The sequence below is a fragment of the Coregonus clupeaformis genome, chromosome 2 (assembly GCF_020615455.1).
Source record: "Coregonus clupeaformis isolate EN_2021a chromosome 2, ASM2061545v1, whole genome shotgun sequence".
In the NCBI taxonomy this organism is placed as follows: domain Eukaryota; kingdom Metazoa; phylum Chordata; class Actinopteri; order Salmoniformes; family Salmonidae; genus Coregonus; species Coregonus clupeaformis.
This window is the reverse complement of record NC_059193.1, coordinates 4,678,364-4,691,017: the sequence shown is the minus strand read 5'-3', so window position 1 is coordinate 4,691,017 and position 12,654 is coordinate 4,678,364. Positions and strand designations below refer to the sequence as shown.

Sequence of the window (12,654 nt, the reverse complement as noted above, 5' to 3'; positions counted from 1 at the left end):
TATTTAACATTTTTGGGAAAAGTAGCACCCCTATTTACACAAATGACAACACATGTCACTCAATTCAGTGCTTCCTAGTTCCACGTATCAAACAATTATTTCAGTTATATTAAAACAAGGAAAATCTAGAGAGTCCCCTACTGATTACAGACCCATAAGTTTAATAAATTGTGACAATAAAATAACAAAGCTCATAAGCAATCAAATTGCAAAAGTTTTACCAGCCTTGATACATATCAATCAAACAGGGTTTACTACAAATATACACTTACAAACAAATACAAGAACATGTTTCAGTTGAATACAATAAGTTAAAAAACAAGATATAGATTTATCAATACTGGCTGTTGTTGCCGACTGTCTTGAATGGCCTTTTCTATTCAAAACTTTGGAAGCTTTCAACTTTCCATCTGAAATAATACATCTAATAAAAATATAATAACAAATAATACACTATCGAATGAAATTGCTTTAGAACGGGGTCCAAGATAGGGATATTCTTTCTCTCCCCTCCTGTTTGCACTGGCAATTGAACCGCTTGCAGAAAGAATTAGACAGGACCCAAACGTACCAGGTATCAGTATTGGTAAACATTAATATAAACTAAACTTATTTGCAGACGATCTCCTGATATACCTGACAAATTTTGAAAACTCAATGCCCCCCTGCTAAATAATATTTTCAGAATAATCTAAAATCTCAGGATATCAAATTAACGTGGAAAACCGAGAAATAATGGCAATAGGAAAAATAATACCTCATGATCTACAGCAATCCTTTAAGTGGACCACAAAATATCAAATACTTAATATGTTTAATAAGTGACAACAAATAACAAATATATAAAGATAACTTTATCCCATTACTCAACAATATGAAAGCAGACCAAATTAAATTGAACAATCTTCCCATAAATCAGAATGGCATGGCTCCCAAAGTTATTTGTCACGTATACTCCCTCTCCGGCCTCGAGGTCACCAGGCTGCTCTTTATTACGCACACCTGTCACCATCGTTATGCGTGCCAGCGCCTCATCAGACTCACCTGGACTCCATCACCTACCTGATTAATTTCCCTATATCTGTCACTCCCCTTGGTTCATTCCTCAGGTGTTATTGACTCTGTTTCTGTTACGGTTTCATTTCTGTGCGTTGTTCGTGTTCTGTTAATGTATTAAATATTCACTCCCTGTACTTGCTTCCCGACTCACAGCGCACACGTTACGTTTTTATACTTATTCTCAATAATACCAACTACTCCACCGAATACATTATTTTAAAGTATAGTCGGTCATAAGACTATATGGGCAAATAAAATTCATAGAATAAAAAGGAACGTTTTTACACTTCCTAAGTCTGAGGGTGGTTTTAACCTTCCAGACTTGGAATTGTATCAACTCGCCACCCAAGGCATTTACTTGCGACATAGTTAAATGCTCTAAAGCGGAACCATGGGTACATATTGAAGATGCGCATGCTCATCCCCAGAATCTTTTCATGTGTCTATTTTCAACGGATTAAGCTAAGAACATTAACAACTTCATAGTTAAGAACGTTATAACAACATAGAAGAAAATGTAACTTATTCTTCAAGAACCAATATCACAGAAATAAAATGGTGCAGTTTGAGGCCATGTGCCTGAGATTGATGCAGGAGATGGGGGTGTGAGCATGTGGGTCTGGGCAGGGGTGATGTAGTTGATGTTTGTGTGATGTCGTTTGTGTGTATGTTTTGTATTGTTTACAAAAATAAAATACGATCTTAAAAAAAAAAAAATTAAGCAGCTTTCAGTTTCTGTCTGTCTTCTGGCAAACTTTCCTCTCCCTCCCCCATCCTCTTGAGTTCACAGAAGGTTGGGTGGTCCTGGAGTGAAAACTGAAAATGTCCCTTCTTTCCAGAGAGTTCCACTACAGCCTATAGGGAAGGGGGGAGAGATATGTAGCCCTAGCAGCTGATAGCATCTGACCTAAAAATAGTGCAGGTCCTAACAAATAGGCTGCTAACAATTCTGAGTAGGCCACTTGCTCTCTCAGTCAACCACAAAAGAACAATACACGTCCAAGAGCATATTATCTCCGTAGAATCAACAAAGAACCAACAAGATGGCCATGTTACCGAAAAACCTTCCCAGACCAGAGGAGTGGTATGTATTCATGTGAAGCCGTTTTCTAATTTGACAGATTAGGTCTACACCCTACCACTGTAAAATTGAGTTTCCAGGTCTTTTACCCGAGTCGGTAGATCACTTGTAAATATGTTGAATGATACATGATAATGATAATAACATGGTATTTAGTGATTAGTGTGTTAACAAATGCAATATAACAATTAATTCATGATGTTTTCCCTGTTTCTAACAATAGTCAAGGAGCACGGACTCTATGGTATGACCGGAAAAAATACCTCATCATTAATTTCATGGTGCAAAACCCCAAGGATGTTGAGGTTGATATTCAGGATACCTTTATAGTTTTAAGGTGAGTTTGATTAATTTGCAACCCTGAAGTGTGCGTGATCTAGCAAATTGTTAGTCTAAATAAATAGTATCTAAGTAGCCTACGTTTAATAACATTGTTTGTCTCTGGATTTGTGTCCATGACAGTTGTAAAGACGTTGATGACAACAGCATCTACAATCACATTTACTTCTATGACAAAGTCATTAAATTCGTAAGTATTCACATTTCTCTATCATATCAAAGTTAATTTGCTTCTCACAATTAACACAGGTAACAGTTGTAAAGATGTATAAATATGCAGCATGCTTCAATGTTCAGCACGGTAATGTATAAATAAAATGGATACAAGTTACAGAGCATTATGGATACTGTAGTAAATAATGCTACAAGTAAGCTTTGTCTATTTATCTAACAGGACTCCCAAGTGAAAGTCTATGACCGCAGTATCCACATCTTGATTAGGAAGGCTAAAGAAAATGTAGCATGGCCTCGTCTTCAGAAAGATGCCGATCTCAAGGTACTGGAACATTTGATCTTCTGCTTAGAATAGTGAAGAGCATTGTAAGGGTAGACTAATGCTTCATGTGTTAAAGGTAGACTCAGCAATAGGACATCATCATGAACAGTGGGGTGACAAAGACTGTTTGTGCCCTCCCTTGGGGCATGCTCAGACTGGAAAGAGCCAATAGTCTTGGCTGATTCAAATGTTGTTATTGTTGACTTCTGAAAGCAGAAAGTCACAATGCTACACTATGATAGTCAAATTACAGAATCTACCTTCTATCTGACAGAATGTATATCAACATGTTCTCTCTCCTATCATTATTCTGTCCCGTGTAGCCAAATTGGATGGCTGTAGACTTTGATAACTGGAGAGACTGGGCGAACGAAGAGGATGAGGGAATGGCGGAGTACGAGCAATATTTTGACGTAAGTGTAACTCTGCCAAATGGGTTACTCTATGTCTATGTTTGAAAGTGTGACTTAAATTCATGGTTTTCCATTTTAGATGGTTCAGGATATGGGGAACAAGAAAGGAGGGCCACCTGCGATGGATGATCTTGATGATCTGGTTAGTACAGCAAGAATCCACCTCCAATTCGCATTTCACAACAGTCATTAGAGACATATTACCCCTGACTCGTCAGCAAGTAAAGAAAATGATGAAGTTTATAAAATTAGTTGTTTCCTCTCTCCACAGAGTGATTGAACCCTTTTCTGAAGAGAGCTTGGACAGTTTGATGTGCATTGAAAATCGCTGATGAAGACTCATCAAAGATCATGTCATGTTGATCTATTTGTGTATTTATTGATTATTGCTATGAATGCAATGTGAATTAATATATTGAATTGCTAGGTACTTTTCCTGGTACTGTTGTCTGTGTAATTTGCAGAACTTTCAATTGAATGTTATTTATTAAATCAACTGAAGTCTTGTTTCTACTTTTCTGATATGTAATCGCTTAAGTAGACTGAATAAAATATAAACGCAACATGTAAAATGTTGGTCCCATGTTTTATGAGCTGTAATAAAAGTCCCCAGAAATGTTCCATATACACAAAAAGCTTATTTATCTAAAATTTTGTGCACACATTTGTTTACATCCCTGTTAGTGAGCATTTATCATTTGCCAAGATAATCCATCCACCTGACAGGTGTGGCATATCAAGAAGCTGATTAAACAGCATGATCATTACACAGGTGCACCTTGTGCTGGGGACAATAAAAGGCCACTCTAGAATGTGCAGTTTTGTCACACAACACAATACCACAGATGTCTCGAGTTTTGAGGGAGCTTGCAATTGGCATGCTGACTGCAGGAATGTCCACCAGAGATGTTTCCAGATAATTGAATGTTCATTTCTCTACCATAATCCGTCTCCAATATCGTTATAGAGAATTTGGCAGTACATGCAACCGGCCTCACAACCGCAGACCACGTGTAACCACGCCAGCCCACACATGCGGGATGGTCTGAGACGACCCATCCGGACAGCTGATGAAACTGTGGGTTTGCACAACCAAAGGATTCCTGTACAAACTGTCAGAAACCGTCTCAGGGAAGCTCATCTGCGTGCTCGTCGTCCTCACCAGGGCATAGACCTGACTGCTGTTCGGCGTCGTAACCGACTTCAGTGGGCAAATGCTCAACTTTGATGGCCACTGGCACGCTGAAGAAGTGTGCTCTTCACTGATGAATCCCGGGTTTCAACTGTACCAGGCAGATGGCAGACATCGTGTATGGCGTCGTGTGGGCGAGCAGTTTGCTGATGTCAACGTTGTGAACAGAGCGCCCCATGGTGGCGGTGGAGTTATGGTATGGGCAGGCATAAGCTATGTACAATGAACACAATTACATTTTATCGATGGCAATTTGAATGCACAGAGATACTTTGATGAGATCCTGAGGCCCATTGTTGTGCCATTCATCCGCCGCCATCACCTCATGTTTCAGCATGATAATGCATGGCCCCATGTTTCAAGGATCTGTACACAATTCCTGGATGCTGAAAATGTCCCAATTCTTCCATGGCCTACATACTCACCAGACATGTCACCCATTGAGCTGTTTGGAATGCTCTGGATCGACGTGTAAGAAAGGGTGTTCCAGTTCCCGCCAATCTCCAGCAACTTCGCACAGCCATTGAAGAGGAGTGGGACAACATTCCACAGGCCACACTCAACAGCCTGATCAACTCTATGCGAAGGACATGTGTAGCACTGCATGAGGCAAATGGTGGTCTCACCAGACACTGACTGGTTTTCTGATCCATCCCCTTACTTTTTTTTAAGGTATCTTTGACCAACAGATGCATATCTGTATTGTCAGTCATGTGAAATCCATAAATTAGGGCCTAATGAATTTATTTGAATTTACTGATTTCCTTATATGAACTGTAACTCAGTAAAATCTTTGAAATTGTTGCATGTTGCGTTGATATTTTTATTCAGTGTCTATTTAACAGCCACAGAAGTATAAGCCTATATCAATTAAATGAATGCACAAACAGGTATTGCAGTAATTTACTTAATCATCTCAATTGAAATGCAACCCATATCCTGTATCTCACCCTGTAACGCTATAACTGAAAACCTAAAACTTTGTCTACTTTTGTGATCCCTTGGCCTACAGGTTGTCAATGCAGCTTGTCTGACAGGGTAAGTTGGCAGCATTAGTGACGTCTTCAAAATACTTCTGGGTTATGTAAATACAAATCCTTCAAGATAAAAGCTCCTATTTATAAATGCTCCCATTGCTATTCCATGACTATAAAACAAATATAACTTAGGTTACTAATTACAATCTATACTTAATCTTTGCAAAATAGTATTGCTGTAATTGCATGTTTAAATATATATATATATATATATATATATATATACACAGTGGGGGAAAAAAGTATTTAGTCAGCCACCAATTGTGCAAGTTCTCCAACTTAAAAAGATGAGAGAGGCCTGTAATTTTCATCATAGGTACACGTCAACTATGACAGACAAAATGAGAAGAAAAAAAATCCAGAAAATCACATTGTAGGATTTTTAATGAATTTATTTGCAAATGATGGTGGAAAATAAGTATTTGGTCAATAACAAAAGTTTCTCAATACTTTGTTATATACCCTTTGTTGGCAATGACACAGGTCAAACGTTTTCTGTAAGTCTGCACAAGGTTTTCACACACTGTTGCTGGTATTTTGGCCCATTCCTCCATGCAGATCTCCTCTAGAGCAGTGATGTTTTGGGGCTGTCGCTGGGCAACACAGACTTTCAACTCCCTCCAAAGATTTTCTATGGGGTTGAGATCTGGAGACCTTGAAATGCTTCTTACGAAGCCACTCCTTCGTTGCCCGGGCGGTGTGTTTGGGATCATTGTCATGCTGAAAGACCCAGCCACATTTCATCTTCAATGCCCTTGCTGATGGAAGGAGGTTTTCACTCAAAATCTCACGATACATGGCCCCATTCATTCTTTCCTTTACACGGATCAGTCATCCTGATTTCTTCAAACCAAGCTGCTTACCTATTGCAGATTCAGTCTTCCCAGCCTGGTGCAGGTCTACAATTTTGTTTCTGGTGTCCTTTGACAGCTCTTTGGTCTTGGCCATAGTGGAGTTTGGAGTGTGACTGTTTGAGGTTGTGGACAGGTGTCTTTTATACTGATAACAAGTTCAAACAGGTGCCATTAATACAGGTAACGAGTGGAGGACAGAGGAGCCTCTTAAAGAAGAAGTTACAGGTCTGTGAGAGCCAGAAATCTTGCTTGTTTGTAGGTGACCAAATACTTATTTTCCACCATAATTTGCAAATAAATTCATTAAAAATCCTACAATGTGATTTTTTTTATTTATTTTCCTCAATTTGTCTGTCATAGTTGACGTGTACCTATGATGAAAATTACAGGCCTCTCTCATCTTTTTAAGTGGGAAAACTTGCACAATTGGTGGCTGACTAAATACTTTTTTCCCCCACTGTATATATATATATATATATATATATATATATATATATATAAACACTGCTCAACAAAATAAAGGGAACACTTAAACAACACAATGTAACTCAATCACACTTCTGTGAAATCAAACTGTCCACTTAGGAAGCAACACTGATTGACAATAAATTTCACATGCTGTTGTGCAAATGGAATAGACAACAGGTGGAAATTATAGGCAATTAGCAAGACACCCCCAATAAAGGACTGGTTTTGCAGGTGGTGACCACAGACCACTTCTCAGTTCCTATGCTTCCTGGCTGATGTTTTGGTCACTTTTGAATGCTGGCGGTGCTTTCACTCTAGTGGTAGCATGAGACGGAGTCTACAACCCACACAAGTGGCTCAGATAGTGCAGCTCATCCAGGATGGCACATCAATGCGAGCTGTGGCAAGAAGGTTTGCTGTGTCTGTCAGCATAGTGTCCAGAGCATGGAGGCGCTACCAGGAGACAGGCCAGTACATCAGGAGACATGGAGGAGGCCGTAGGAGGGCAACAACCCAGCAGCAGGACTGCTACCTCCGCCTTTGTGCAAGGGGGAGCAGGAGGAGCACTGCCAGAGCCCTACAAAATGACCTCCAGCAGGCCACAAATGTGCATGTGTCTGCTCAAACGATCAGAAACAGACTCCATGAGGGTGGTATGAGGGCCCGACGTCCACAGGCGGGGGTTGTGCTTACAGCCCAACACCGTGCAGGACGTTTGGCATTTGCCAGAGAACACCAAGATTGGCAAATTCGCCACTGGCGCCCTGGGCTCTTCACAGATGAAAGCAGGTTCACACTGAGCACATGTGACAGACGTGACATAGTCTGGAGACGCCGTGGAGAACGTTCTGCTGCCTGCAACATCCTCCAGCATGACCGGTTTGGCGGTGGATCAGTCATGGTGTGGGGTGGCATTTCTTTGGGGGGCCGCACAGCCCTCCATGTGCTCGCCAGAGGTAGTCTGACTGCCATTAGGTACCGAGATGAGATCCTCAGACCCCTTGTGAGACCATATGCTGGTGCGGTTGGCCCTGGGTTCCTCCTAATGCAAGACAATGCTAGACCTCATGTGGCTGGAGTGTGTCAGCAGTTCCTGCAAGAGGAAGGCATTGATGCTATGGACTGGCCTGCCCGTTCCCCAGACCTGAATTCAATTGAGCACATCTGGGACATCATGTCTCGCTCCATCCACCAATGCCACGTTGCACCACAGACTGTCCAGGAGTTGGCGGATGCTTTAGTCCAGGTCTGGGAGGAGATCCCTCAGGAGACCATCCGCCACCTCATCAGGAGCATGCCCAGGCGTTGTAGGGAGGTCATACAGGCACGTGGAGGCCACACACACTACTGAGCCTCATTTTGACTTGTTTTAAGGACATTACATCAAAGTTGGATCAGCCTGTATGTGGTTTTCCACTTTAATTTTGAGGGTGACTCCAAATCCAGACCTTCATGGGTTGATACATTTGATTTCCATTGATAATTTTTGTGTGATTTTGTTGTCAGCACATTCAACTATGTAAAGAAAAAAGTATTTAATAAGATTATTTCATTCATTCAGATCTAGGATGTGTTATTTTAGTGTTCCCTTTATTTTTTTGAGCAGTATATATATATATTGTGATGTCACGAGAGGCTGTGTCCTGGAGGGACGTTACATCCCCCTGAGATGGCTGCAAACCCAGACAGCTATGGCTCCATCTGCTGGTATGGTCGGGAACTCCAACCCTCTATGGCCAATCTTCCCACGCAGCTGAAACCAATCAGGAGCTGATGAGCTGAAGGTTTGGGTTGTGAAGTAACACAGTCTCCAAGCTGGGCTCTCGGGAGGACAAGAGTGCTGCACGTCCACTTCCATGAGGAATATAAGGATTTGGAGATACTTACCTTTGGGAAATACTCACCTTTGGATATATGCACCTGTGGAAATACGTGTGGGATTTTGGAAGGACGTTTTGCTGGGTTGGCCACTAGCTGCAACGTGGAATACAGTAAGGCTGGGGAAAAGTTATTTGAGCGAGGGAGAGTTATGATTTTGGATGTGGAAGAGACATCCCTGAACTGTTAACCCTTAAGAGCCACCAGAGAACAGAATTGTGTTATACTTTCGTTAGTTTCCCAAGACCTTTAATAAAATCCTTGTTTTGGTTGAACCTGGTCTCCTTGCACTACTTGAGCAATCCCGCTGAAAGCTGTGTAGCCTCTCGTGACGTCACAGATGGTGGAGAACACGGGCACGCTCAAGCGTTAATAGTGCATGTCAGAGGAGGATATCGAAGGTTTGATCACCCAGTTTTCCAAGTTGGCCGTAGGCTCCCCCGCCGACTGAAATGGAGGACATATTGAAAGCCCCTTGTTGCTGGCCAGCACGCCCAGATGCAAGCAAACGTGGCTCTCTTGGAGGAGCAAAAGAAAGCCAACCTTCTGAAGGCAGAGGAATTGCAGTTGCAGAGACAGAGGGTTGTCCAAAATACCCGCCCAATAAAGGCAAGTGACTTTATATCTAAGATGGGAGCTACCGATGACATTGAGGCATACCTGCATGCATTTGAGGCCACGGCCACTAGGGAAGCCTGGCCCAAGCAACAGTGGGTTGGTCTGTTAGCCCCCTTTCTAACCGGGGAATCGCTGAATGCTGTCCGGGACCTGGGCCCTGACCAGGTTACTGACTATGATGCCCTGAAGTCTGAGATCCTCAGCAGATATGGACTCACAAAGTTTGGTATGGCCCAGCGCTTTCACAGCTGGACCTTCCAACCAGACCAACCTCCTCGGGCGCAGATGCATGAACTTGTCCGAATCGCAAGGAAATGGCTGGATCCGCAGAGGAATACAGCAGCGGCGGTGGTGGAGGCCGTTGTGGTGGATCGTTACCTACGCGCCCCTGCCTTATGAGGCAAAACGGTTCATCAGTCAACAGGCCTTGACCACGGCTGATCTGACCGTGGAAGCTGTGGAAAAGTACCAGGCCGCAGCGGAGATGCTGAATGCTTCCCGAAAAAGACCCCAGGAGGGCGGCCCCACCACAAATGGGGAAGAACCCGTCCAAAGGACCCCAAGGTCTCGAACCCAGCCACGTCAGGACTTATCCCGGCTCCAGGGGGAGCCAGAAACCAGGCAGGTCCAAGAAGAGTACACCAGGAGGGGGAAACTCGACAGTGTTACCGGTGTGGGGAGATGGGACATATCTCCTGGCAGTGTGGGAAACCAGCCGATGAACCTATGCCCACTGCGGAGTCCTCCAGCTCAGCACCCACACACCGTGTTGCCTCGCTCTTGGGAGTCGTAGATGGCGGCCCAGATCGACCCCCCACCTGCCCGGTAACTGTGAATCACCATGATGTGGAGGCCTTACTGGATTCTGGTAGCCGGGCCACCCTGGTGCGTAAGGATTTGGTGGGCCCAACGTGTCTGACCCCGGGGAAAGTCCTCCCAGTTTCCTGTGTCCATGGGGACACCAGAGAATACCCCATTACTGAACTTACAATGACCAGCACACGGGGAACCATACACACGACGGCGGGGGTGGTTGATTCCCTCCCCGTCCCTGTCCTAATTGGGACGAGACTGCCCAGCCTTTTACCCACTCTGGAGAGAGTCTCAGGAGAGGATAACCCGAGTACCTCGGAAACGGAGAGGCAAGACTCATCCTGGGAAGGCTCCGGTGCAATCCTCCGAGTTACTCACTCCCGCCCGGGCTCTGATAGGGATGGCAGGTGCCCAGACCGACACCGAGACTGGTCCGGATACGGGAGAAGAGAACGCAGCCCAGGAAAGTGCTCCGTTCTCCAGTGAAGAAGACGTCCCAGGCACCCAAGAGCTTCCCCCTCTCACAGGCCAGTATGGTACGGCTCAATTACAAGATCCGACTCTTGCAAATGCCTTAAGAAATGTGCAGGTATTAGAAGGTGTAGTGTTAGGTGATAAGACAACCCCTACTTACCCCCATTTCGCAGTAAACCGGGGGTTAGTATATCAGATAGTCAAGAAAAATGAGGAAGTGCATGAACAGCTCCTCGTGCCACAGCCCTATCGGGCCACAGTACTCAACCTAGCCCACACACACCGCTAGGGGCCCACTTGGGGGTAGAGAAGACTAAGGAAAGAATCATGCAACGTTTCTTTTGGCCAGGAGTACACAAAGAGATAGAGAACTACTGCCGTAGTTGCCCTGAGTGTCAGCAGGTTGCGCCAAAGCCCACATATAGAAACCCGCTCATTCCCTTGCCCATTATCGAAACTCCTTTTGAGAGGATTGGATTAGACATAGTCGGGCCCTTACCGAAAAGTGCCAGGGGACATCAATACATTCTGGTCATTCTGGACTATGCGTCCCGGTACCCGGAGGCCATTCCGCTGAGGAAGGCTACATCCAGACAAATCGCCAAGGAGCTGTTCCGTCTCTCAACTAGTCTGGGAATCCCAAAGAGATATTGACGGACCAAGGGACTCCGTTCATGTCCAGGGGTGATGAAAGAACTCTGTGCTTTACTGAAAATCAAACAGCTGAGAACCTCGGTCTACCACCCCCAGACAGATGGCCTAGTCGAACGTTTTAACAAAACACTAAAATCCATGCTGCGGAAAGCGGTAGGGGAAGATGGGCGCAACTGGGATCAGCTGTTACCATACATATTATTTGCGGTGAGAGAGGTACCTCAGTCTTCTACTGGTTTTTCACCCTTTGAGCTCTTGCTTTCCTACAGACCCAGAGGACTGCTCGACATCGCCAAGGAGGCCTGGGAGGAGCAGCCATGCCAACAGCGGACACTGATCGACCATGTAGGGGCTATGAGGGGAGAGAATGAAGGCCATCTATCCCATGATGCGGGAACACCTGGAGGCCAGTCAGCGGCAACAGCAAGCCTCCTACAACAGATCTGCTCAACCCAGGGAGTTTAAGCCGGGGGGACAGAGTGCTGGTCCTGGTGCCAACCGTTGAGTGCAAATTCCTGGCAACCTGGCAAGGACCATATGAGGTCATTGAACGCATGGGAGAAGTAAACTACAAGGTGAGGCAACCAGATAAAAGGAAAACTGAGCAGATTTATCATGTTAACCTTTTAAAGAAGTGGCACGCCAGAGAGGCGCTGTTCAGCTCTCTACCCCCCACAGAGACCCAGGAACCGGCGCGAGAAGAGGTTCAGCTGGGTCCAAATCTGTCCCCACATCAACGACAGATGGCCCTGGAACTCGTGGAGCAGAACCAGGATGTCTTCTCCTCCCTTCCCGGTCACACAGAGGTGGTCCAACATGAGATCCGCACCATGCCTGGCCGAACGGTAAACCAGCGCCCGTACCGCGTGCCAGAGGCTCGTAAAGTGGTTATACAGAAGGAGGTAAGGAAGATGCGGGAGTTGGGAGTAATCGAAGAGTCCCACAGTGCCTGGGCAAGTCCCATCGTACTAGTTCCCAAGCCAGACGGTTCAGTACGATTTTGTAATGACTATCGGAAGTTGAATGAAGTGTCTGAATTTGATGCATACCCAATGCCTCGTGTCGATGATTTAATAGACTCCTTGGGGGCATGCTCGTTTCCTAACCACTCTTGATCTCACAAAAGGCTACTGGCAGGTGCCCTTGACCCCGGCGTCTAAGGAGAAGACAGCCTTTGCCACCCCGGAGGGGCTCTACCAGTATACCCGACTTCCGTTTGGTCTCCACGGGGCACCTGCCACGTTCCAACGCCTGATGGATCGAGTCCTTGCGCCCCAC

General features: G+C 44.8%; 1 protein-coding gene across 1 annotated transcript; it reads left to right on the top strand.

Moving 5' to 3' along the window:
- The first annotated feature begins 1,967 nt into the window (after positions 1-1,967).
- On the top strand, positions 1,968-3,993 carry LOC121536087 (putative protein PTGES3L). Its single transcript, XM_041843392.2, has 7 exons — positions 1,968-2,143; positions 2,364-2,477; positions 2,603-2,669; positions 2,874-2,975; positions 3,299-3,388; positions 3,468-3,530; positions 3,660-3,993. Exons 1-7 carry the CDS (start codon positions 2,103-2,105, stop codon positions 3,666-3,668), a joined length of 486 nt encoding a protein of 161 aa, XP_041699326.1. The 5' UTR covers positions 1,968-2,102; the 3' UTR covers positions 3,669-3,993.
- The last annotated feature ends 8,661 nt before the right edge of the window (positions 3,994-12,654 follow it).

Bases quoted from the DNA above. Each gene is read 5' to 3' on its own strand.
- LOC121536087 (XM_041843392.2), top strand. From the start codon at position 2,103: ATGGCCATGTTACCGAAAAACCTTCCCAGACCAGAGGAGTG. The intron at 2,670-2,873 runs GTAAGTATTCAC...TTTATCTAACAG, and splicing joins ATGACAAAGTCATTAAATTC to GACTCCCAAGTGAAAGTCTA. The intron at 2,976-3,298 runs GTACTGGAACAT...TGTCCCGTGTAG, and splicing joins AGAAAGATGCCGATCTCAAG to CCAAATTGGATGGCTGTAGA.